The sequence below is a fragment of the Solea solea genome, chromosome 3 (assembly GCF_958295425.1).
Source record: "Solea solea chromosome 3, fSolSol10.1, whole genome shotgun sequence".
Taxonomy (NCBI): Eukaryota; Metazoa; Chordata; class Actinopteri; order Pleuronectiformes; family Soleidae; genus Solea; species Solea solea.
In genome coordinates, this window is record NC_081136.1 from 6,994,638 (window position 1) to 7,021,398 (window position 26,761).

A 26,761-nucleotide genomic window follows, 5' to 3' on the forward strand; every position below is an offset into this window, starting at 1 on the left:
GTTTTAGTTGTGAATTACATGTTGTTTTTATGTATGATTTGTTTTGTTTGGATTGCTGGATACTGTTTTGAATATCTGAGCATGTATTTTGTCTCATTTATTATTGTAAATGTTCCTATATTAAATACCTGCTCTATATTCTTTTAACAGGTTTCTCTGCCCTTCATGAAGACATTGACAGCCCTCGGCCAAGCAGACGCGCAGAGACTGCACGTAGGAGTCCTGGCTCCGGACAAGATGTCCCAATGGTGTCAGCAGAAGACCTGTCCTCCAGCTTGTCATCGCTTCACGACACAACAGGAAGATCAGAGACAGACTCCAGAGGCCTTCTTAGAAATGCTCAGAAAGAGAAATTACAAAAAGAAATGGAAACAGCATAGTAAGTAATCCAGAACATACATTTAAGGACAATTCATCAGCTTTTTCGCTGTTTTTAGCAAATTCATGTGTTGCATTTCATCTGAAAAACATTTGAACTAAACTAAAAATGTAAACTACTTGCCTGCATGCTTCCGTTCACATACTAGCACATAGTTCATATACTTTAAAATTTTAGCAGTGGTCCTATAAGTGTGGTCAATGAGGTAAAAAGAGCATTTCTTATTTTTGTTGCAGACATCTGACATCAAGAAGATTTATTTTATATGATTTTAAAGGGGTGAACATTTATTAATCAACAAACATCACAAGTAGAGGGATTCCACTGTTTGTGCAAAGGAATTTCACTGTGTATAACATAAAGTGCATACTGTTTAGCTATCCCTTTGTGTTTTGACAGTGACTGAAAATTAAAATGCTCTTTTTTGCAGCTCATCACAAAGGATATATGAGGAAATGACAGACTCTGTACACACAAGCAGTTTTAAACAAGTAAGTCCTTTTTTCACAGTATACCGCACCTCTCCCTACAACCTACGGTCTCAGGTGATTGACCCTGTGTACAAAGGGGGACCCAAGCTAGGCACCCAAATTACCCCACCTCCTTATCCCACGGTTCAGCCATGTGATGATGAGGGGGCTGCTGGGTATGAGGGGGCAGAAGGGGGAGATGAGTGGAGCTTGGAGTGTCTACAAACTGCTGAATATGATGTTGATCATTTGTCATTGCTGCGCTGGCGGGAGTCTTCCTCTGGCTCTCGTACAGGTGTCTGCGAGAGTCGACCGCTATCTATGACCGATTTTGGAGACAGCTTGATTGAGTGTGAACAAGCTGAGCAAGACTTCATGAGCCTGTCAATGGAGCTTATGGAAACCAAAGAGGTTATGGAGAAGGTATGCCTCACACCAGGGTCAAGAAATGAACAAATGAATCCATCTACTCAGCCTGCACCTGAGCCTTCTTCTGTTTCTCTTACTGCATCGGAATTATCTACACAGCCCCCAGAAGAGGCTTCAAGACACATGGATGAAGTTACACATCGACTGTATCAAGTCCTCTATGGATATGATGTTAAACTGGTTGATTCCGATCATGAGGATGCTTCTGTCATGTGCATTAATGCTTCCCCTCAAGAAGCTGTTCAAAGTGAGGATAGGAAAGATGAAGTTGCAGGAGCAAAGAATGGTGAAGATGTTTCAAACTCTGAGCATAAGATTAATGTTTACCAGGCGACAGCTTCCTGTGACCTTGATATCAGATCCAAGGATGGCATAATTCAAACCCAAGATTCAGCCAAACCAAAATCTTTAAGCTCTGGCTTTATTCAGTTGACCCATGACTCATTGCAACCTGAATATGAGGCTGTGTACTTCATAGAGAAGACAACTGAAACTGAACCAATCAGATGTAGACCCTCTTCACCAGAATTAACATCAGAAACCAGTGGCCAGTGTCATAGTTTAGTTCTTCATAGATCATTTTCACTTGAATTATTACCTGATACATCAATATTACTGACAGAGAGTAGGTCCTCGTCACCGGAATCAGAGGTGTCAGTAAATGAGCTGAATTTTCTTGCTCCTGATTCCCCAATACCTCAGTTTAGACCATTGTCTCCCCTCCCACCCACTGTTCTTTCATGGGAAACAAGTGATGATATGGAATCTGCTCAGTGGCAACCTTTGCTGGGTGCATCAAGAGACATTTATGAGCTCCGGACATCAGAAGCAGAGGAAAGGCCATTAACGCCAATGGTTCCAAACAAAAGGCCATTTGGAAGGCCATTACCACTAGTCAGTGATTACAGCAGTGAGAGATCCATCTCACCTCAGTCTTTAACTTTTGACATAGAGGACAGAACTTCATCCCCTGAGTCTAGAATTGCAGAAAGTCAGCAGTGGCCTTGTACATCATCTGAGAATGTGACTGTATCTCCTGATTTCCATGACATGAGATCATCATCCCCTGAATCCTTAGGATCAATCACTGCACACTGTCAGCTTCCACCAGACTCTCCCATACCAGAATTTGGTCATGCTGTCTGTGAATCTTTTACATTTGGTGAATGTAGATCATCCTCACCTGAATCAGCATCATCCAATATGGACATTGAACAGAGCATTTTGTTATCATTGCCTTTTGTGAACAGGTGCTCATCCCCAGAGTCTTGTGCATCTGTAAATGAATATAAGGCATTGTCACCTGATTCACCTGTACCTGAGTTCCCTTATAATTGGCCTGACACTGTTGTTTACATGAGAGGGGAGAGATCCAGTTCAGTTGAATCACTATGCTCAGATGTGGAGTATGGCTCGATGTCTCCAGGATCATTTAATCATGAGATAAGAGCTACATCACCTGCTTCCGTTGCATCTCGAGATGAATTTGTCACTGAACATAGAGTACCTTCCCCTGACTCAACTGAATCCTCACAAATAGTATATGATTCCATATCTGCTGGTCGTAGACCAATATCACCTGAACCTGTAGTCTTTGATATTAAGCCCAAACCACAAACACCAGTGGAATTAGTATTAGAGTCTGATGATGACTGGGTTATTATAGGTATGTCTGATATTGATGAAATTCCTCATTCTCCAGAGCTAGTTTCTGATGACAGACCAATTTCTCCAGAGACAAGGGTGTTAAGAACATCTTTACCTGAAACCGAGACTGTAAAACAACTGGTATTGTCAGATAAAGAGCATCAGCCTGTACCATTACAGTCGCATTTTGAGGAACAGTCATTATCTCCTAATTATAGTGATTCCACAACTTCTTATGGGCTGTTATCAAATCCTGTGATTGACCTACCTCCTGAAGAGGATATGGCACTTGAGCCAACAGATGCTACAATTAATTTAGAAGACAATAAAGCAAAATCAAATGTAATTGTTGATACAGAGAACAAAGGCTGTGTTCTGTCAAAAGCTTTAGATGAAAGTCTCAGGAAAAATAGTGAAACAGTAGCTACCAACATAGAAACAGTGGTCCTGGGTGTTGGAGAGTTTGACATTGTCACGCCACAAGCAGAAGCTGAGTACTTTTCAACTGATTTGATGACAGAGGAATCATCACATGAGTCTGACATAGAAAAATCAAAGGAGGAAATGCACAACCCATTGACTGAGGAAACATCTTCTTGTGAACTTGTGCAGAATGTCACAACATATCAGAATGAATCAGCTGAGTTTATATCTGAAACACATGAAGGAATGCCAGCACATGATCAAACATTAACAGACACTGTATCTGATGATTTACTGTCGTCACTAACATTTCCTAAAAATGTACCTGAAGATCAGCAAAAACCCAGTATAGCATATGATACCGAATTTAGGACGCTTATCTCTCCTATCTGTGACCCGCAGTATGTAGGAAAAACCTTCATAAGTAAGACAGATGCATTTCATTTTGAAACAGTAACAGAGTCTTACCAAACACATTTAGATGAGGCAGATGCAGAAGAAACTATGGTTTTGCAATTAGAAAATTACCAAAGACCACTTTCGCCTGATTCTGAAGCAGAATATAGACCCATGTCACCAGAATCACTGAGTCTGCTGGAATCATACAGACCAGGCTCCTCCCACTCGGGGAGATCTGTAGATAGCCAGCGAGCTTTATCACCAGATTCCCCTATTCCTCAGTATTTACACTCTCTCGATTGCCCATCTCAAATTTATCACAGATCAGTGTCCACAGAGTCTGCATTGTCCGATGTGGAGCTGGAGACAGATTTAGATATTTCTTTTCCTTTTGAAGACAGATCAGTATCTCCTGATTCAGCGCCATGTATGAACATATACAGGGCACTATCACCTGACTCACCTATTCCTGATTTTAGACCGTCTTTGTCAGAATCAGTTCTTTATGCTAGATTGGATCACTGTTCATCAGTTGAATCTGTAGCCTCAGATGTTGAATATGGGTTTGTCAGCAAGCCATTATTATTCACTGAAAACAGACTCTCCTCCCCAAATTCTGATGACGTAAACAGGCCACCTTCCCCTGAGTCACCCATTCCTGTTCTTAAAGAGACTTTGTCAGAAGTTCCTGTTTCAAACACACTGGAAGGGTCCTTGTCACTGGTTTCCATTTGTTCCGATCTAGAACATGGGACTCTCTCTCAATCACAACAATGCTCTGAAGCAAGACCATCAATACATGATTCAGTAGTTCCTGGAGATGACTACATCGGGGGTTTGACAATTCCCAACATCGAAACAGGGCCTACTGATTTGGTCTCAGTCATTGTCGATACTTCAACATCTCCCAAGTCAGTGACTCCAGATCTTGAATGTTTACAGTCATGTGAAGTTATAGTTACCTCCAAGGAGAGATCTGACTTAGAATCGCACATTAAAGAGACCACTGAGAGAGGGCAGAGTGGCACTGGTCAAAATCTAAAGGCAATTCAGGTACCAGTCTATAGGCTTGTTTATAGTGCTGAACCTTGGAAGTTAGTTTCTCAAATATGTGATCCTCAATATGTTGGAGAAACATATTGCAATAAAACAGCGATTTTTGAGTATGCAGGAACTAGAACGGAGTATGTTCTAGAGGATTCTGGTGTAAAAGAAGAAGAGTCAGATGATGGTATGAAGTTGGATATTGCAGCACAGTCTGATCTAGGTGTTATACAAGTAGCAAAAATGAAAATTGAGAGACAAGAGGACCATGTGTTAGATGATTCTGGTGTGACAGGAGAGTCAAATAATGGTGTAAAGTTGGACATAACAGAATCATCTGAGACAGATGTTGTAGAGGCATTAAAAGTAAAGACTAAGGGGGAAGAGAGACCAGGCGGGCATGTTCAAAGAGAGTCCGATGATGGTAAGAATGTAGACATTGCAGGACAGTCTGATAGAGGTGTTATACAAGTATTACAAGCAAAGATTTGGAAAGAAGAAACACTGAGAGAAAATGTTCTAGAGGATTCTGGTGAGAAAGAAAGCGAGAAAGGTGATGGTGTGAAGTTGGACATTGATGGGCAACCTGATGCAGATGTTCTACAAGCAGTTCAAGCAAAGATTCAGGGAGAAGAGCGACCATTGTCACCTGATTCTGATTCTGAATACAGACCTTTATCAGCAAGGGAATTAACATTAATAAGTACACTAAGGTCTGATTCTCCTGAATCTTTGAAAGACTCGCCCCCAGATTCACCGATTGCCCAATTTTCTGTTGACATTTGTCACATTTCACAATATTTGCCACATTCACCAGAATCACCCTTGTCAGATGAGGAATCAGAACTTTACATCCCTATGTCTTTTAATGAAACTCGACCTTTGTCACGTGGTTCTTCAATATCTACTGAAGAAAACGGGGTGCTTTCTATTGACTCACCTTTACCAGACTTCACACCATCAGTGCCTGAATCCATTACAGCTTCCATTGGGTACAGATTGTCTTCACCAGAATCAGTGCATTCAGACGTTGAATATCAGGTTTCTATTTCAGACAAATTTATAGACCACAGAGCAGATTCACCTGAATCCGTGTCTATAATGCTTGAAGAAAAGCAATCCATTGCAGGTTCAACATTTAGAGAAAACCAGCTTATACGTCAGCTGTATGACCCTCATTATATAAAGGATGCTAACGTAAGTACAACTGTAGTGTTTAAATATGTGGATGTCGGTAAAGAACATGGTCTCCTTGATTCAGACGAGGAGAGAGGTGGACCAATCTCACCTAACTATGTTCAGATGTCCATTCCTCAGGACACAGAGTCCTTGGAGGACATATTTAGACCTTGTAAACCAGGTTCCCCAGAGTTTGAGGATTCATCAAGTCAACCCAAGTCCAGCTACCAAGAAGGACAATGTGATCCTGATTCAATGACATCAGAAATTGAGCTTAGGCCATTTTTACAAGAAAGTGTGATGGAATATAGGTCCGTGTCACCTCAATCTGTTGAGTTGACAACAGAAATAAGAACTGCATCCCCTGATTCAACATTAGTTAATAAAATCAGGACCTTATCACCAGATTCTCATGTACCACAATTCAGCCAGTGTATAGAATCAGTTGTGTTAGTTGCGGGCAGCAGGTCATCAACCCCTTTATCCATAATGTCAGACACTGGAATGGCTAATTTGGACATGTCATTTGTGGAGGCACAACGGGAATCCTTCAGTTCAGATTCAGAAAATGAGCTCAAGGCTCTTTCACCCGATTCACCCATACCTGACTTTGGGCAGACCGTACTTCAACCAACTTTTTTAACTGCTGAATCCCCTGGGTCAGTTTGTCACTCAGATATAGAGTGTGAAGATGAATTGTTTCCATCAGTATCCAATGAGCATCGACCTCCATCACCTGATTCAGGGTCATCGAGAAATGAAAACCCGGCCCTGTCACCAGATTCCCCCATTCCCCAATTTAGCACAACAGTAGTTGAACGATTTCCATCATTTATTGAATTTAGCTCTGCATCCCCTGAATCAACTACATCAGATATTGAGTATGCACCTTTGATTAATTCTCCATCTGATATAGAACAAAGACCAGATTCCCCTGAGTATTTGGAAGCACAAGTAGAAAAGAGACCTCTGTCACCTGACTCGGAATCAGAATATAGGCCTTTCTCACCTACGTCGCTAATGTTAACCTCAAATTTAAGATCATCCTCTCCTGAATCCAGGAGTTCTCTAAATGAATTTAGACCTCTTTCACCAGATTCCCCCATTCCAGAATTTAAACCAATTCTACAGGAGTCAAAAATGGAATATAGGTCCTTTTCACCTGAGTCAGTGTTGTCAGAGTTTGATGTAGAATTGGAATTACCCTTTTCACTGGTATTTGATGAGCGGCCTTCATCCCCGGAGTCTTTAGCGTCGGTAAGTAAATTCAGACGACTTTCAGCTGATTCTCCCATTCCTGACTTTAAACCCACTATTCCACATGTTGATGTCAGTGGTTACAGGTCAGCATCGCCTGAATCATTGGCATCAGATGTGGAATTTGCCCCTCTGGTGTTGCAGTTTTTTGAAGCTGAGGAGAGACCAAATTCTCCTCAGTCAGTCTTGTCTTCCTCTGAATATCAGAAGTTGTCACCAGACTCTCCAATACCCCATTACACCCATACTGAGCCTCCTCTTTATGCAGTAATGTGTAGATCTACATCCCCTGAGTCAGTTTATTCAGACAACGACTTGGAGACTGAGTCGTGTCTTCCCGGTCCTTTAGACGACAGAGCAGCTTCTCCTGATTCAAATACCTCTCAAAATGAATTCAGACCACTTTCACCAGACTCACCCATTCCTGTATTTGCAAAATCTCTGCAAGAATCCTTCACATCACACTTTGACTCAGAGTGCTCCTCACCAGAATCAGTGTTGTCAGAAGTGGAAATTCAATTACCTTTCCCAATGGTTTTAGAAGACCGAACTTCTTCTCCTGAGTCCTTTGCATCTCTGAGTAAAAACAGAAGACTTTCTCCTGATTCCCCTTTACCTGACTTTAGGTCTTTTTCAGAGATCTCTTGTGAGTTTAAAGGCTATAGGTCATCATCACCTGAATCAGAGGCATCAGAAAAGGAGTCTAAATCAGATATTTTACAAATGTGTAATTTTGAGGACAGGGCAGAATCGCCTCAGTCAGACGTGTTTGATGTTGATCCTAGGTTTTTGCTTCATGACTCTCCATTACCCCAGTACACACCAAGTGCCTCTCGTAATCTCTCAAGATTAAGGTACAGATCCACATCACCAGCATCAGTATATTCAGATTGGGATGAAGAAAATAATTTCTATTTTCTGGGGGATTTTGAGCAAAGAGCAGCATCTCCTGGCTCAACTGCATCCAATGATGGATTTAGATGTCTTTCGCCAGACTCACCAATTCCTGTGTTTGCACAATCTCTGCAAGAATCCTTCACATCACACTTGGACTCAAGGTGCTCCTCACCTGAGTCAGTGTTGTCAGACTTGGAAATGGAGTTATCTTTCCCAATGGTAGTAGAAGAGCGACCTTCTTCTCCTGAGTCCTTAGCATCTCTGAGCAAAAACAGAAGACTCTCTGCTGATTCTCCTTTACCTGACTTTAGACAAGCTTTTACAGAGACTTATTGTGAGTATAAAGGTTATAGGTCACCATTACCTGAATCAGAGGCTTCAGAAGATGAATATACATTAGAGACTTCACCAGTATTTAATGTGGAGGACAGAGCAGAATCGCCACTGTCAGAAGGGTTTGATGGAGATCTAAAATATTGTCTTTGTGACTCTCCACTACCTCAGTACAGTGTAAGTGCACCTGTTATATCAAGAGGAAGGTGCAGATCCATATCACCGGAATCTGTACATTCAGATTGGGATGAAGAAAATAATTTCTATTTTCTGGGGGATTTTGAGCAAAGAGCAGCATCTCCTGGCTCAACTGCATCCAATGATGGATTTAGATGTCTTTCGCCAGACTCACCAATTCCTGTGTTTGCACAATCTCTGCAAGAATCCTTCACATCACACTTGGACTCAAGGTGCTCCTCACCTGAGTCAGTGTTGTCAGACTTGGAAATGGAATTTTCTTTCCCAATGGTAGTAGAAGAGCGACCTTCTTCTCCTGAGTCCTTAGCATCTCTGAGCAAAAACAGAAGACTCTCTGCTGATTCTCCTTTACCTGACTTTAGACAAGCTTTTACAGAGACTTATTGTGAGTATAAAGGTTATAGGTCACCATTACCTGAATCAGAGGCTTCAGAAGATGAATATACATTAGAGACTTCACCAGTGTTTAATGTGGAGGACAGAGCAGAATCGCCACTGTCAGAAGGGTTTGATGGAGATCTAAAATATTGTCTTTGTGACTCTCCGCTACCTCAGTACAGTGTAAGTGCACCTGTTATATCAAGAGGAAGGTGCAGATCCATATCACCGGAATCTGTACATTCAGATTGGGATGAAGAAAATAATTTATTTTTTCTGGGGGATTTTGAGCAAAGAGCTGCATCTCCTGGTTCAACCGCATCCAATGATAGATTAAGACCTCTTTCACCAGACTCACCCATTCCTGAATTTGCGCAGTCATTACAAGAATCCTTTATATCACATTTGGCCTCAAGGTGCTCCTCACCTGAATCAGTGTTATCAGACTTGGAAATGGAATTATCTTTGCCACTGGAAATAGAGGAGCGACCTTCTTCTCCTGAGTCCTTAGCATCTCTGAGTAAAAACAGAAGACTCTCTGCTGATTCTCCTTTACCTGACTTTAGACAAGCTTTTACAGAGACTTATTGTGAGTTTAATGGTTATGAGTCGCCATCACCTGAATCAGAGGCTTCAGAAGATGAATATACATTAGAGATTTCACAGATGTTTAATTCTGATGATAGAGCAGAGTCTCCTCAGTCAGAAATATTTGATGTTAATCTTACATATTTGCCTCTCGACTCTCCTCTCCCCCAGTACAGAATAAATCTGCCTGTCATATTAAGGGTAAGGTACAGATCCACATCACCAGAATCGATAGTTTCAGATTGGGATGAAGAGACAGATCTGCATTTCCCCTGGGATTTTGTGCAAAGAGCAGCATCTCCTTGTTCAACTGCATCCGTTGACGGATTTAGACCTCTTTCTCCAGACTCACCAATACCTGACTTTAAAACGACACTACATGAATCCTCTGTTTACCACATGGACTTGAGGTCCACTTCTCCAGAGTCAGTCTCCTCAGATTTAGACATGGAATCGAATCTGCCAATATTCTTGGAGAGTAGACCTTCATCTCCTGAATCTTTGTCATCACTCAGACTTTCACCTGATTCGCCTATAACTGAGTTTATGCCTTCGATATTAGAATTACCTCAATTTTTTGGATGTAGGTCAACATCACCTGAGTCAGCATGTTCAGATGAAGAATACATTGTTTTTAGTGTAAGATCACCAGTTCATGAAATTAGACCCTCTTCACCTGACTCTGTAGATGAATATCGGGCTCTGTCACCAGACTCACCCATACCTGAATTCAGGCCAGCCATACGTGAACATGTAATTGTCAATGTCGGGTACAGATCAACTTCCCCTGAATCTGTTGAATCTGATTTTGAGTATGGTTTGAATGAGTTTTTGTTTTCTAGGAATTATTGTGTTGGAAATAGACAAGATTCTGCTGAATCAGAAAGCTTAGAACATGTAAGGCCACTATCAGTTGAATCCACAAATGAACACCAGCGTCTGTCTCCGGACTCACCTCTCCCTTCTTTTACACAAGATGTTCTTGAGATTTCATCAGCAGAGAGGCACATTGGGAGTTTGTCTGCTATATTGTCAGATTCTGAATGTGATGTGTCAGATGATGCTTCATTTGGCATCGATGTCACTGACGTGAGATCAGTATCACCTCAGTCTGATAGTTCAAATGATGAATTTAAACACCTGCCCCCTGATTCGCCAGTGCAAGATTTTTCAAAGACAATAGTAGAAAAATACATGACTTTAAGAGACACACCAACCAGTGAAATTTCAGATTCAGATGATTTGTCACAAACTTTAGACCTGTTTTGTGCAGAAGACAGGTCTGCATCACCAGAATCTGTTGCATCAGATAAGGGGGAATTCCTATTGACACATCAATCACCGCTAACAGAATTAAAAGTTCTAACTGCCTCTGATGGAGGTTTATCCCCTGTAGTAGTTCCTACCATTCCTGAGGAGTCGGCCATTGTGGTTGCTGAGTATAATCTCATTTATGATGTTGAGTTACAGAAGCTTATTTCACAAGTACACGATCCTCAGTATGCTGGAGAAACATTCAGCAGTAAAACAGGGTTTTTGCAATTTATTGGCAACAAAATAGAATATGAAAGTCACGTTTCAGGTGATGAGCAAGAAATTGCAAAAGATCAAAATGCTAATGCCACAGGACAACCTATAGAAATGACAGATCAACTGACTTCAACAGAAACAGCTTCAATAGCTGATGAAGCTTTTAGTGCAAACGCTAGACCTGACATGCCTGTTTTGGAACCACCTCCCCCAAGGATTGATGACAGTTTGTCTTTTAGAGCAGCACCATACAAGGATACCAAGTACACATTTGAAATACCAGAAACACTACATTCTGATACAGAGGAAGATGATCTACGTTTTTCACCAGAATCTCTGATAGACTTCAGACCCATGTCCCCGAATTCAGCAATGGTGGTAGAATCAAGAGCATCATCACCCGAATCCGTAGCATCAGTTAATGAGTTTAGACGACTCTCACCAGATTCGCCCATACCCGAATTTACAGCAACATTGCCTGAATGCGTAACATTCCTGAGATCAGCATCAACCTCACCTGACACTTTAGCATCCGATATAGAATATATGTCACTTGAATCAACCATGCACATGGCTGATGGAAGAGCATCATCTCCAGAATCTATGCCAGAGTTCAACGGGAACATGTCTCTCCCTCCAGACTCTCCCATCCCTCAGTTTGCTGTGTTAGTCCAGGGGTTCACCACAGCACGTAGGTCATCATCACTTGAGTCACTGTGTTCAGACTCATCACTTTGGGAGCTTACAGTCACATCCTCAAGAGCTGCTGAGACCGATAGACCATCTTCACCTGAATCCATTTCATCTGTCAATGAGTTCAGACGACTATTGCCTGACTCACCCGTGCCTGTGTTTATGAGGATATTGTCATCTTATTTCATGGATCCTACCCCCCTTGAAAGATCATCTTCACCCATGTCTTTGTCATCTGATATTGAGTTTGATCCTCTACCTGTCGACTGTTGGATGGATGACATTCCAAGGCCACAGAGTCCACAAACTGCTGAATCAGAGGAGGAATTAGGTTATTGTTCTGAGGACAGTGATAAGTTAGTTCCCAAATCAAAACCTTTGAGTTTTGCTACATCTTTATCACCTGAGCAGCACTCACCCATCGAAGAGCAGATGGCTCTGTCACCATTACTTTTTCAAAGTTCTGACGAGCAAACAAAGACAGAATTGGAGACAGGATTTTTGTCATACAAAGAATGGATACAGCAAGGATCAGAAACTGAAAGTACCTCAACTTTCCAAAGTATTGTTTGTGAGGAAGACTTTCCGTTGAAGTCATCACCAGTTGAAGGTGTAAATAAAAAGGATGAGAAGATACTAAAGGTCCAAGCTGGGGAACTAGAGAACAAGACTGTCGGGCAAATGGTAAGAGTTAAAGCATGACAGTCCAGCACAATGGGAGAGTTCATTAACCGGGATGAAGTGATAACACTGTGTGACATATCTTGACAGACTCATGACAGAATGCAGTCTATTAATCCTGGGACTTTGTCCACAATGTGTGTGGAGCAAGTGTGTGGAATGTGAAAATATGGAAGTTTAACATCACCATTGATGGTTTTGAGGCTGCATGTTTTGGCTTTCACAAAACAATCTTTGTTCAGTTAGACTAACTTTAGCTGGTTTCACATATCTGAAGAATTGCTCTGGACATTGCTTGGAGTTTGATGAATGCAGTGGTAAAATTGACACACTTAGGAGCTGGCAGGATAATTTCCTGTGAATGTCTGGACTTCAGTGCATGTCTGAAAGCAGTTTTTGTAAAATGTTGAGGTAATTTTATTGGTGGATATGATCAATGTTGACATTTATTTACAGGCTTCTCCTCAGACAACAGATGGTGAGGTTCAAAGCACGCTGTTGTCCACCACAACAGCAACACAAGACACCAGTAAAATAGGTCTGTTGCTCTCTGATGCCAAGCCCATGAAAACCATTCCTCTACAGCTACCTGAATATAGCTCAATCACAACCCACAGAACTGTTACTCCAGTTCTACCTTCACTTGAGAAGATGTTTAATGTAACATCAGAGGGATTACATGGGTACTCAGAGTGGGAGTTGTCCCCTAAAGAATCACAGTCCAGTGAGCTTTTCTCACCCATGTCAAGCCAGTTTCTGGTGCCACCTGATTATGAAGCGGTATTTTCAGGACAACAAACCCTGAGAGTTTCTGAATGTACCACAATGTCCTTGGATGATTTGAGTCCAGTATCTCCAGTGTTCAGTGACTCAGCTGAGACTGTGACTGAAGTCACCACCAAAAGTGAGTCAAAAACTGCACAGGACTTTGAGTTTTCCCCAGACTTTAAGAGAGTCCTCTCAGACTTTGAGAAAACCGTCTCAGAATTTGAATCAGAAGAACTAAAAGTTCCAACAAAAGGACTCCCTACAGGCTCCAAGTCTCCACAGCACTCTGACTCAGATATGGAATTCTTTGACTGCAGACAAGGCTTTTCTGACCTCTCTGAATCAGAAGAAGTGAAAGCGGAACATGATGTTAGATATCATATCTCAGAGCCACTGTCTCCAATGCCCGGGAGTAGCCCTAATACTGGTTTCCTGAGAGGGAGCCCTCAGTACGCTTCTCATCCTTTCCTCCAAGTGGACGAATACAAGCGCTTCTCCTCTGGCAGTGAAAGCCTTGGGGAATTTGCCTATGATTCCGATGCTTCACGTGAGTGTCGCACAGAAGGCGACCTCCAGAAATGCGAGGAGCTTCCTTCAAGAGATCAGGCAGGGTATTACGATGATGATGACTTCCTGGGAAGGGTAAGAGGTCAAGCATGAGTGTAACCCTGCACTGGCTGGTGTTTTGCCTAGTTCAAGCTGGTTGTTGTGGTGCTGCTTTCAAGACTCGGGCAATTTGACACACAAATGTGCACTTTATGGACTAAGTGAGGCTTATGAGTGCTTTTCTGTGCATGGGTACCCAAAGTTTCAAGGAAAATAACAGAAGTGTTAACTGTGATGTGTTGCTGTGTAAATACTGCATCATTACTGACTGAAATCAGTGTTGCTGACACAGGTGGAAGATGCTGTTTTTCAACAGATTCAATAACAACATATTGCTGTTATTTCACAACCAACTCTGTTTGCATCGTTTGATTTGTGCTTGTTTTTTTCTCCCCATCCATCCCAATTCTTTCCCCGTCAGTGTGCGAAGTACCCCTTCATGGTCTGGTAGTGTTCTGCACAGTAGGCCAACTTAAAACCACAAATAAAGGGACATTTTTGGTTTCATCTTCAACATGAACGTGGTCATTGTGACATAATACAGAATCTTTCGTCCATAGTTGACTGTGGTTTTAAAAGTGCAAAATGCTGAATTTGAATGCTAGCATGTCGGACCAAATAAAGTTTGACTAAAACAAAAACAGACCATGAAAAGAGATGATTTAAAGATATATTTTGCCTTTATTTGACACGACAGTGAAGCATGAAAGTGGGAAGACATGGACCAAAGGACTACATGAAACCTGGGTCACTGCAAATTGCCCTACAGGGCGCTATGGTGAAGGACCTTTTTTTTTGGAGATAATGTGCAGGGTAACCTTCAGTTGGATGCTTTGAAATAATCATTGCACTCTAAAATGCTACACTGTATACTGTATTTACATAGCTAACATGTATTTCCTGACATGCAAGGCAAACTGTTGCTTAATGTTGCCTTTTAAAGTCTTTAAATGTTGTTCATAATAGTAAGACTGGCAGCAGAGATGTCTCAAATCTTAGCAGATAATTGTACTTAACAACTAAGTAAAGCTTCAAATGAATAATATCCAATCCAACTTTCTAACCTAAAAACAATAATAAAACAGACTATAAAACAACAAAATACTCTACTACCTTTCATAAGGGATCCCTCATATTTCGTACACTGGTGGCTCCCATCTCTGCATGTTTCTTTCAAAAACCTCTGTACCTTCTCTTCATCTCACGTCAGCCATACAAGTTGATTTTATTCCCCTCATCACGTCATTTACTGTGTCTATAAACTGTTTGGGCCAAGCAAACACAAAAGTGAGGTAAAGAGAAAGGATGAACGGGGGTCAGAGGAGTGTGACGGAGTGATTCAGTGTAGACCTGATTTGTTGACCTGTCTGCTGGATGTGTGCTGTCTCCCAGGAGATAGCAGAGGAACTAGGGATGCTGTCCTCTGATAGCTCAGAGGAGGAGGTGCTGACCACCAGGGTGGTGCGACGCAGAGTTATCATTCAGGTAAACAAGCATGATGCGTCTGTGCAGACGCAGTGCACTGTGGAGTGAGCGACGCAGGCTTAGTTGGTGGTGGAGGTTTAGTATTTTTAAAAAGCTCTAGTGTTTAGTGCTTTTTTCCATTTTTATTTTCTTGGCGTTTGTGTCTCCTTTTGATTTCATTGAGAGAATTACAAATTCTTTGATTATAATTCTCTATTTCCACATTAAAATGATTCTTCCCATTGGGGCTTTAAGATAGCTTTAGAGGTGTTGGTCATTATTTTGTTTATTTGTTTGATGAAAGGACTGTAAATACTCACAGCGCATGCTTCTGTGTTTCAACAGGCTGATAACTTGCCGGATATTCCCCCTCAGACTGTCACGGAGGAAAAGTACATAGATGACCAGGGGAACATGGTTGTTAAGAAAGTAAGGAACACCCCCAGCCTCACCTAAAAGATCTGTGACGGTGTTGTCTTCTTCTTACTGTGAGCTTATTCTCTTCGCCTTGACCAGATCACGCGCAAGATCATTCGTAAATACGTGTCTCCGGACGGCATGGAGTCGCAGGAAGTGACGATCGAGGGATCGCATCAGGAGACGGTGCAGATCGAGGAGGGAGACTCTGTTTCCAGAGTGGTGAAGAGAACGGTGCTTCACAGTGAGGGAGATCAGAGAGAGGTCAGTTTAATATGGCGTTACAGCAGCTACAAGTTTCTTTTGTGTGAATCGTATCATCGACTGGATTCACCCCATAAATGTCCCCCCCCCCCTCTCTCTCCGTTTCTCCAGCTGACATTTTCAGAGCCTCTGGCTCTCGGCGCTGCCACGTCATCGGAGTTTGAGGTGGAGCCAGTGCAGGGTCGAAAGGTCAGCAAGGTCGTCAAGAAAACGGTCGTTACGGGAAAGAGGACGGAGAAGCAGATGGGAGACCCGTCGCTGGCTGTAGATCTCCCTTCAGCTAGAGAGGACTTTGAGAAGGTCAGTGTGTCGAGAAAAAGGAAATCATCCTCTATCATGGTGCTCTCTCGCTACTGTGGATCAGACCCTTGTTTGGATTCCAGTGTTTTGTCTTCTCTCCTCCCCCTGATCCCTCTCTCCTCCTCCTCCTCTTCTACTCTTTCCCCTCCAGGCTTTGAGTTTTGCCGGAGGCTTTGGGAAAGTGCTCATGCCTCATGTAGTAGAGAGACAGATTGTGCAGGACGACGGTTCTGTGGTTAGAAGGTTGGACTGACTTGCGGCATGGGACTGTGTAGAAATGATCCTTTAATCCGGGTTAGGCTAACATGGTGTGATTTCACTTGCCTGACGTTTTAACATCTCGATTACAGTTCAGTCCGTGTCCACATGAGCATTTCAGCTCTGAATCCTAACTAATCAGTGTCATTGTTTTGTCTTTTATTGGTGTTTTAACCTCAGATCCAATTCAGATCTTTAGTGATCCAGTAAAATGTTTTCCCGTTTGCTTGTTCCCCGACTGTTTGAGCATCCTGAGCCTTTACTTAGTCTTTACTTTTAACAGAAACAGCCAGTGAAGAGACATATGTCTTTGTTTACACGCTGATTTAAAATGGCGACGTTTTGGTTCCGAGTGTTGCATGATGGGATTGGGTGATCACGGAGCTCTGCAGTACCATAAGTTAAAATGTACAGTATGTGTGTGCTGTAAACAGGAAGCTGATTATCTCCTCTCCAGTTTTAGCATAATTAGCATAGTGTTTAAAAAGTTGTGTTTCAATTCCATGTTCTGTAAGATGAATTAACCGTTAACATCCATTAGAAGTTGCAGCTCTACTTCCCTTGTGATGTGCATGCTGTGTGTTTCCAGTTTGGATTTTGGTCATGTGTCAGCACATATCAGTTTCTTCTGAGTATGAGTAAGCGGGTTTTACTCTGTGTTTTTAAAAAATGAAAAATGGTATAAAACTGTCAAGCGAAAAATTACAATTTTCCTTCACAGGAAAAAGGATAAAAACCTCATAAAATTACTATTATACAAGATAAAAAAAACAGGAAACAGGAAATACAAAGCACAAAAAACATTAAAAACAAACAACAGCACAGATACGAGTAAAAAAATAAACTAGATTATATGACATACTCTGATTGGATTATTCATTTTTAAAAATTATTTTGCAAAAAGTTAATTATTCATTCATTAATTCATTCATTAATCTAATGAAACCCAAAAGGAAGAGCAACACTGCATGTTTTAAATGTTCCCTGCTCCAATAAACATGTGGTTACCAGGCTTCTGCAGAGCCTCTGGATGAGCTGACTATTAGAACCAGGTGTGTTAGAGCAGGTGAAACATCTAAAACATGGCAGGACAGTGGATCAGGATCGAGAAACAGTGACGTGGTGTCACTTCTTTATCTTTTTTCTGTATCTCTTCCTGCAGAAGCCAAATGCGTAAGTCGCGAACCCAGAAGAGGACGGTGGTGAGGGACGCCCGGGGGAAGCACGTGCACCTGGAGCGTCTGGACGACACTCCAGCTGCTCGGCAGCCCGACGCCCTGCAGCAGCACCTGCGCCGACTGCTCCAGCAGTACTGCGACGACCACAAGGAGGAGGAGGAGGACGACGATGATGATGAGGATGATGGAGAGGAGGGGGATGAGAATGAAGACTGAGCAGCTGCTTCCGCTGATCGTCTCCTCGGATGGAAAAAGTTCCACACCCGTCACTCGTCATTCTCTTCTTTCTGTTGGGAAGGAAGCGTTCTGTGCTCCGGCGACGACTCTTCCTTTCGCCATCGCTGCGTCGTCGTGTTTCATTTGCTCTTTTCGTAGCCAAAGAAAGCAACTTTTTTTTGTTTATTTTTTTTTTTGTGGGATGATGATTTTTTCCCAGCTGTTTTCGACCTCTCGGGGCTGCTGCGGTGTCGTCAAACTACCAACGCGCCCGCAGGTGGATCCAGATCAAACATTTTCGCCTCACGCTCGGGCCTCTTCTTGAAGAACTCTTGTAAAAAACAACAAAAAAAAAACTTTTGTATATAGAGGAGATGAAAAAGGGACCGGGGAAGAAAAAAGTCCCAAAAAAAAAAAAAGGAGGGAAAAAATGAAAAGCATTTAATATGTGAGCCTCAACATAAACCTGCTGTACATGCATCGCCTCAGCTGGAGAAAAGCAACTGTACAGAGATCAAAGTCACATGGAGGAGCAAGTGTGCATCATCACGGACTCTCGATCTGTTTACAACACACCTTTTGTCTTCCCATGATGCATCTGCCCCCCCCCCCTTTTTTTTTTGTCGTTGTCGTCAATGTTCACGTGTCCGTCTAAGTGTGTTCACATCTTATCTGCCACCTCTGTGTGTGCTTGTGCGTGTGTATATATCTACAGCGTGTGTACTGAGAAAGAAAGTAGTGATGAGCACCGCTATGATGCAGATCGAGCACTTAAGCCCCGCCTCCCCCGTATACGCAGCCGCTCCTGTTGCCCGCCGTCACGTGTGCTGCTTCGACTCGCCTCAGACTCGCCTCAGACTCGCGTCACTGTCTCCGCGAAGCCTTGTAAAGGACGAGTCTGAGTTTTCTTGCCGTCAACAAATCCCGTGAAAAAGTTACATATTGTCTGTGTCTCTAAGCCTGAATTAATCTTAATCCTTTTGTCGTGTCAAACTTTTAAAACCGCAAGTGTGTGACATGTTCCCTTATCGCTATGAACGTATTAGGACAGTTAACAGAATACTGTGTGGAGTTTTTGTCGGATTTTATTTAGTTTTAATTCATTTTTCACAAACATCTGACTCACTGAAACGGAAACAGAGCCTTTCGTCCGTACTTTGTGTTAATTTCGTCCGTTTTATTTAGGCATTAGCTTCTCTCACTAGGCCTCATTTACTTTGCGTGTAAAATTTGGATTACAAATCCTGGATTAATTTACACGTTCTTACCCAAATTTGTTCTTTCTCTGCAGAGAATATCATTTTAAATTCAATTTAACTTCCTGCTGTCCCATGTTAACTAAATGTATACTACACTTTGTATTATTTATGTATTTTTAATGTCCAAGAATTTAACTTATTAATGTTCCAACCAGATAAATTAACCATAAACATGAGGCCCTTTTATCCTTGTCATTTATAGTCATCTTTACTGGAATTAAAATAACATTGTTTAACCTAATTAATGCTATTTTAATTTAAATGAAATGTAGCACAGACTGTAAACAAGGAGGTGTGGAGTTTAGTAAAACACTGGTCTACAAGATTATAGCAGAGTGCATTCTGGGAAGTGTAGGAAGTTTGATCTACATTAAGTATATATATATATATATACATGCACATGACTAATATAATATACAACAATTAATATATACTATGGTTTCCCTTGGCTCTTTACCAGGTGATGAGGATGTTTATTGAATTTTTTTTAGTAGAATTTAGTATTTTTTTGTGACCTTTTTTCATTATTACTGAAGTTATTGCATTTATAGAGAATATAAGATATTTACAAACCCCAACGAATGCACTATTTGCTCGCTTTCGCGTTCACGTTGATTTGAAACAACGGAAAGCAGGAGGAATTTTCTCCTGAAATTGTGTGAATTGTTGTGTTTCTTTTTTGAGGTCTTGGATCGTTTGTGTGATTTATCGGGATTTGTTGACGTGAATAAAACCCCAGACTTGTCCTTTAATAAGTGTCTCCTCACATCACGTGTAGATGCTTTGCTTTCACTTCTGATGTTGTTTTTTAATTGTTGCTCACAAAAGGAACTGACACATCACACCTTAAATCCACATCTGTGTTTCCTTATTTATTTATTGCTGTCTGCTTGTGGCCCCTGTACAGTGTGTGTGTGTGTGTGTGTGAATGTAGTCTCAAGCTGAAAGTGAAGACAGATGATTATTTTGTGTTTCCCGTCATTGCAGAGAAACAGAGTGTTGTGGATTTGAAAGTTGCGTTCAGGCTCTGCAGTTGAGACTTAACACGACAATAAAATTGTCCAAAAGTTGACCATTTGATTTGAGAAATGAGCATCTTGTTTCCATGGTGATAAACAATATATACATATTAGCAGTGCAACTATCTACGCGGGCATGTATGATCAAATTATTACTAAAAAAAAATTAAATAATAACTAATAAAAAATATGAACCTGAAACGCTAACAAGGCCTAGCAGCTGCAGTGTGTTTACATGGCAGAACAATAAAACTGTACATGTGTCAAATGTGAAGTGATGTCATTACTTTTTATACAACTCTTTTACTCGCTGCCATCACACAGGTGTGTGTGTGTGTGTGTGTGTGTGTGAGACGTTTCCCTGATCACACACACCTGCTTCAAATGAATGGTTATCAGCTGCTGATGAGCTGAGCTTTTCATTTCAAAGTGTGTTGAAGCAGAGAAACGTCTGAAACATGCTCGGTAAGTGATATCTTTACCATGTAAAGGTGAGAGGTTTAGTGGGAAAAAAAAGCTTTACATTTAGCATTATAACGGGGAATTTTACTACGTTAAACGTGTTTTGTGTTGCAATGTGAAACGTGATACGTTTTAAAATATTAAGTTTATAGCGAAAAAAAGGATTCAGTTTGTGTTATAACGTTAACATTTACTGCGTAACCCTTCTGTCCTCCTGGGTCAAACTGTCCCAATCTGTTTCAAATGGACCTTCTTTCCTTCCTTCCTTCGGTCTCTCCATCCCTCCTTCCTCCACTCCTTTCCTTTCTGTGTTCCTCCCTTCTTCCATCCTTCTTTCCCCCTTTCTCCCTTCTTCCAACCATCATTTCCCTCCTTCCTTCCTTCTAACTTCCTTGACCCAATCTGTTCTCTCTTTCTTTTTTTCTTTCTTTCTTTCCTCCCTTCTTTCTTTCTTTCCCTCCATCCTTCCTTCTTCTTCCTTCCTTGACCCAATCTGTTCCCTTTGCCCATCCTTCTTTCCCTCCTTTCTCCCTTCTTCCAACCATCATTTCCCTTCCTTCCTTCTTCCTTCCATGACCCAATCTGTTTCTTTCTTTCTTTCTTTCTTTCTTTCTTTCTTTCTTTCCTCCCTCCCTCCCTTCCTTTATAATGTGAAAAGTTTAATGCAAATATAATGATACATTTGGTGTTAAAATATGAGTATATAATACTCAACTTATATATATATATATATATATATATATATATATATATATATATATATATATAGTAATATAAGTTTCAAACACAAAATACAATAAGTTTCGTGTTATAAAGTAAAAAATGTTCTGCATGAACATGTTTTGCATAATGTGAGAAGTGTAATACAAAGTATAGTGAATATCGTAAAATAGTGATACATTTGACGTAATATTAAAAATTAAAAATAGAGCAAAAAGCAATATGTTTTGACGTAAACATGTACTCCATAAGCGTTTGTTTTCTGTTATTATATTAACAGTTCACTAGTTTTTGAAAGATTTAAAAGACACTGTGCACGTAAAGTTGATGCACATTCCACACAGACCAAGATTCATATTGGAAGCACTTTGCCGCCATCTAGCGGTCGGAGTGCTTTAATAAATTTAGTAAAAGATGTGCTGAGATAAACAATATGTACCACATTATTGGTTTCTTCTACTGCTGATATATCAGAATATTCGATAATGTGGTTGCAAATACAAATAATAATTTTTTTAATATAATTGTACCTACAGGTATTAAGTTTTGTGTTATAACATGAACGGTGTACGTGATATGTTTATTTTGTAAAAGTGATACTATTTAAACTCTCTGGTGTAACTACTATAAGCAATTTTACACCATTATTCTGCTGTAAAATGTAAAAACGAGGTTTGATGTCATATCGGTAGAAAAAAAGACACAAGAGTCCAGTTCAGTTCATTTTGGCATAAATCACACATTACATTTTTTTATTTTTCTTAAAACATACATCAGGTTTTCCTAAAAGTGCGCTTTAGGAAGATTTTTAAAAAAGTAAATAAAAGTGGTGTTAAAGCAAAAAAAAAAGAAGCAAAAATCATTAATGAAACCATGTGACATCATCTGAATTAAATGTAAAACCTTAAGTGACATAATTATAGACACATTAATAACTAACAGAGATGCTTGTTAGTAACTTTGGCCAAAAAATGTTCCAATTTGTCATAGCTGCAATAATCAACAGAAACTTACTGACGTTGTGTGAACATGATATTTTCTCTATTTTAATGGTGTCCAGTGTAAACTGTGGTGATGTAAAAAACACTGGCGTAAAATTAAACATACACTATAGGTAAAAAAAGAAAAGAAGCAGAGCAATATAGACGTGTCAATCAAACAAAGAACGTTAAAGAAATATGATAATATGACAAAAAGAGGGACAAATGTCACAATATAAAAAAGTAAACAACGCAAAATAGAAAAAAGAAAATTCACATAATTAGTCGTGTGCTAAATATGAAAAATATGACTTTAAACTGGAAAGAGTCACAGAATGGCCGTTAGGATTTATACGTTATATCTCTATAGTTTACATTCTACCATAAGACTCTTCACACGTGTGATGATTCAAACACACGTAAATTAAACTCATCTTTTTATTCATTTTCTTTTTTTTTTTTTTTAATACGTCGCAAAAGATTCCTAGTAAACGCACAACGTCGCCAAGAGAGCGGAAATTCACGTCAACTATACCATAAACCTATACGTCACCAAAACAAAGCGAGCCTGTGTCTGAGCTTCAAGAAGTGGCAATTCAAAAAAAAAAGCAGATATGTGATATATTAGTCGTTTAAAAAACAATAAAACAAAAACACACACATCACAACAGCTCCTGAATATGTGCAATATTTAAATGAAAAAAGTCTCACTACATGATAACTGGAAGGTTCACATATTTGACCAACAGGCTCCTCAGAAAAAAACCAAACACTTTTTATTAAAACAAAATAAAAATAAAATCATGCAGTGGATGGAAATATCACACACTCTCACTACAAAATGTAAGTGATAAAGTTTCTCCCTTAATTTATTCTTTTTTTTTTACATGTATGATAACCATCAATCAGTCCAGCAGCGACAATATGTAAACAACACACTGAAGAGGGCGGAGCTCTAGCTGTCATGGACAGGGATTGGCTGAGGAGGTGGGGTTAGATGGACACTTGGTGGGCGGGGTCTTCTCAGCTGACTGTTGTAGGCTGGAGGGTGTTTGGTCATCATAGATGTTCCTCTCAACTGCAACACAAATTAATATTATGATGAGAATACACAGCATTTATGTTTGTTTTTTGTTATTTGTCATTCAGCTTTATCTGAACTAATTATTGTTATCAAATACTAATTAATTAGTATTAATAAAGTGCCAAAAACGCCATCTAGTGGAAATAGCATGTGTGGTCGAGAGTAGTAAAAATAATCAATTCCAAGGCAAAAATCCCAGATTGACACCCAGATATAATAAAATGCATGTATTATGTTTCAATGGGACATTTTTGGCGCTTAATGGTATGAGTGTGACACTTGTTTGTACACGGTGTAATTTAACTTCACTGTAGAAGCTGAGCTGGAAATAAAATACACAATTTGCCAAAATTCATGCCATATTTATGAACACAACAGGGTTAAAAACATGGTTTTGTTTCCCAAAACAAAATGCTTTTCGGGACAAATAAAATTAATAAACAAAAAAAGACAAGAACAAACAAGGAAACAGGGAGGAAAAAAAGACTTTAATGTTCATGTGTTCTCCGATCCACAGCAGCTTCCCGGAGGCTAGACCTCAACCCAGGTGAACTTTGACCTTACTTGGTGGGCACGGTGGGCGAGCCGGAGCGGTGGAAGTGGATGTTCTGCCACTTGCTGTCACGGCGGTGCCAGATGCGTGTCTCCTCTGACTGCATGGTGCGAGGCATGCCGCTGCCGTCGATGTACTGGGTGAGTCGGATGTAGGCGATGCAGGCGGCCTCGTCTCCGATCAGGTGGACGTGGGGGTTGAGCAGGATGGTGTGGATCGGCAGCTTCGCCTTAGACAGAGCTGCAGAGGACGACAAGGACAAGTCAGGAAGTGGACAAGACGTTCTACCCTTGAAAAATAAATATTGTACAGTTTTCTCTTCAGGGAGACGTTAAATTTCAGGGCTGCATTTATCAGACCGTTAAAACTACTCTTGTTACATTTTGGTGACATTAAAACTCAAGTATTAACCAAGTCACCAGTTTCTTGGACGCAGGAAACTGCACATTAGTTTCTTTACCATTCTCAAAGTAGAAGCGGTGAAAGTCGGTTCCCTCAACCAAGTTTCCCAAAGCTTCCGGCTCGAAGGACGTGAGGCCAGGATCACATATCTTCCTGAAATTGTGCACAAAGACGCCAGGTTATGTTAATTCATCGGCTTCAAATATAACATGAGAGCAAGCGTGTGACATGCTTGCTGAACTCACGTGTAGGCCTCAAAGTCTCCGTTGTTGATGGCCTCAATCAGCTGCTCTGTGACTTTGATGATCTCCTGCTTACGAGCTGAGAGACACAAGAGCAGACAACTTCATAAATATAGATGAAATAAGAAAATTGATCAGTGAAGGAACATAAAGACAACGTCGATCCAACATCACAGGGACAGAAGAGTCACAACGTTCTCCAAAACCACAAATATCACAAGGACTGGAAGTTCAGTTAGTGGTTCAACACGAACAACATCAAAATTACCTTTCATGCTAAGTAGGTAAGCTAGGAGACAATGAGTGGACAGAATAAGTGCAGTTGTTGAGGATAAAAGTAAAAAACAACGACTGACACTGGGAACATGGAGATGATCGTGAACAAAGAGACGTGAAGGATTGAAATGGCAGCAAACTAAATCTACATTTACCTTCAACAGCGACATCGCCACTGTTGTTCCAGGACGACTGGACGCTTACAATCGGCAGCTGTGTGACCTGTGACCTCAGTCTTTCCACTGACATTAGGACCAGAAAACTAACTGCTACGAGGTGAAACATGTTCCCGTCTAAATATGTCCTTCTCAGCAGCTCCAGCTTCAGTTGAAGCTTTAAGAGGACAAGAGTACATCTGCTCCGATTGGTTTTGTAGCAGAAAGTCACAGTGGACTTTACTCAGCAAATAGCAAAGACTAAGCTTACAAGGTATCCGGAACTGTTTGAGATAAGAGTGCTAATGTCCACAGTGTACTATACTATGACATATTTGGACACGTTACTATCAATGATATTTTTGTTGGGTTTTGGATGCCTTACTATACTATGACATTATTGTGATATTTTGGACGACATGACGTTTACTATGACAACACCCAAAAACGTCATAGTATATGTCGCACAAAGTTACATGTTACCCTCTAGCTCAACTTGTGCTATGAAACCCCTGGTATAGTATGTCGTCCAAAGTTACTCAAAAAAGTCGTAGTATAGTATGTCGTCCAAAATCGCTAAAAAAAGTAATAGTATGGTATATTGTCCAAAATTACTCAAACAAGTCATAGTATAGTATGTTGTCCAAAATCACTAAAAAAAGTCATAGTATGGTATATTGTCCAAAATTAATCAAAAAAGTCATAGTATAGTATGTTGTCCAAAATCACTAAAAAAAGTCATAGTATGGTATGTTGTCCAAAGTCACTCAAAAAAGTCATAGTATAGTATGTCGTCCAAAATCAGTCAAAAAAGTCATAGTATAGTATGTCGTCCAAAATCAGTCAAAAAAGTCAGAGGATAGTATGTCGTCCAAAATCAGTCAAAAAAGTCATAGTATAGTATGTCGTCCAAAATCACTCAAAAAAATCATAGTATAGTATGTCGTCCAAAATCAGTCAAAAAAGTCATAGTATAGTATGTCGTCCAAAATCAGTCAAAAAAGTCATAGTATAGTATGTCGTCCAAAATCAGTCAAAAAAGTCATAGTATAGTATGTCGTCCAAAATCAGTCAAAAAAGTCATAGTATAGTATGTCGTCCAAAATTGGCCAAAAAAGTCATAGTATAGTATGTCGTCCAAAATCAGTCAAAAAAGTCATAGTATAGTATGTCGTCCAAAATCACTCAAAAAAGTCATAGTATAGTATGTCGTCCAAAATTAAGTCCAAAAAGTCATAGTATAGTATGTCGTCCAAAATCACTCAAAAAAATCATAGTATAGTATGTCGTCCAAAATCAGTCAAAAAAGTCATAGTATAGTATGTCGTCCAAAATCAGTCAAAAAAGTCATAGTATAGTATGTCGTCCAAAATCACTCAAAAAAATCATAGTATAGTATGTCGTTCAAAATAGGCCAAAAAAGTCATAGTATAACATGTCATCCAAAATCAGTCAAAAAAGTCATAGTATAGTATGTCGTCCAAAATTGGCCAAAAAAGTCATAGTATAGTATGTCGTCCAAAATCAGTCAAAAAAGTCATAGTATAGTATGTCGTCCAAAATCGCTCAAAAAAGTCATAGTATAGTATGTCGTCCAAAATTAAGTCCAAAAA

At 40.3% G+C, this 26,761-nt stretch overlaps 2 protein-coding genes across 39 annotated transcripts in view; one reads left to right on the forward strand and one right to left on the reverse strand.

Annotated features, from left to right (window-relative positions):
• ank2b (ankyrin 2b, neuronal) overlaps positions 1–20,548 on the forward strand; it is a 142,758-nt gene extending 122,210 nt beyond the window's left edge. For 26 of the 27 annotated variants that reach the window (XM_058624383.1, XM_058624382.1, XM_058624388.1 and 23 more), the window contains 8 exons: positions 151–379; positions 810–870; positions 15,292–15,384; positions 15,709–15,792; positions 15,880–16,044; positions 16,156–16,344; positions 16,496–16,587; positions 17,765–20,548. In XM_058624383.1, the coding sequence (XP_058480366.1) occupies positions 151–379; positions 810–870; positions 15,292–15,384; positions 15,709–15,792; positions 15,880–16,044; positions 16,156–16,344; positions 16,496–16,587; positions 17,765–17,996 (1,145 nt within the window). In that variant the 3' untranslated portion in view covers positions 17,997–20,548. The remainder of the gene's footprint in view (positions 1–150; positions 380–809; positions 871–15,291; positions 15,385–15,708; positions 15,793–15,879; positions 16,045–16,155; positions 16,345–16,495; positions 16,588–17,764) is intronic. The other variant, XM_058624386.1, reaches the window with a different exon arrangement.
• Positions 20,549–22,175: 1,627 nt separating this feature from the next.
• The window catches only part of camk2d1 (calcium/calmodulin-dependent protein kinase (CaM kinase) II delta 1), an 81,173-nt gene continuing 76,587 nt past the window's right edge, over positions 22,176–26,761 (reverse strand). For 11 of the 12 annotated variants that reach the window (XM_058624013.1, XM_058624012.1, XM_058624019.1 and 8 more), the window contains 4 exons: positions 24,721–24,796; positions 24,534–24,628; positions 24,085–24,313; positions 22,176–23,514 (listed from right to left, as the gene is read on the reverse strand). In XM_058624013.1, the coding sequence (XP_058479996.1) occupies positions 23,511–23,514; positions 24,085–24,313; positions 24,534–24,628; positions 24,721–24,796 (404 nt within the window). In that variant the 3' untranslated portion in view covers positions 22,176–23,510. Of the gene's footprint in view, positions 23,515–23,987; positions 24,314–24,533; positions 24,629–24,720; positions 24,797–26,761 lie in introns of those variants that run through there. The other variant, XM_058624014.1, reaches the window with a different exon arrangement.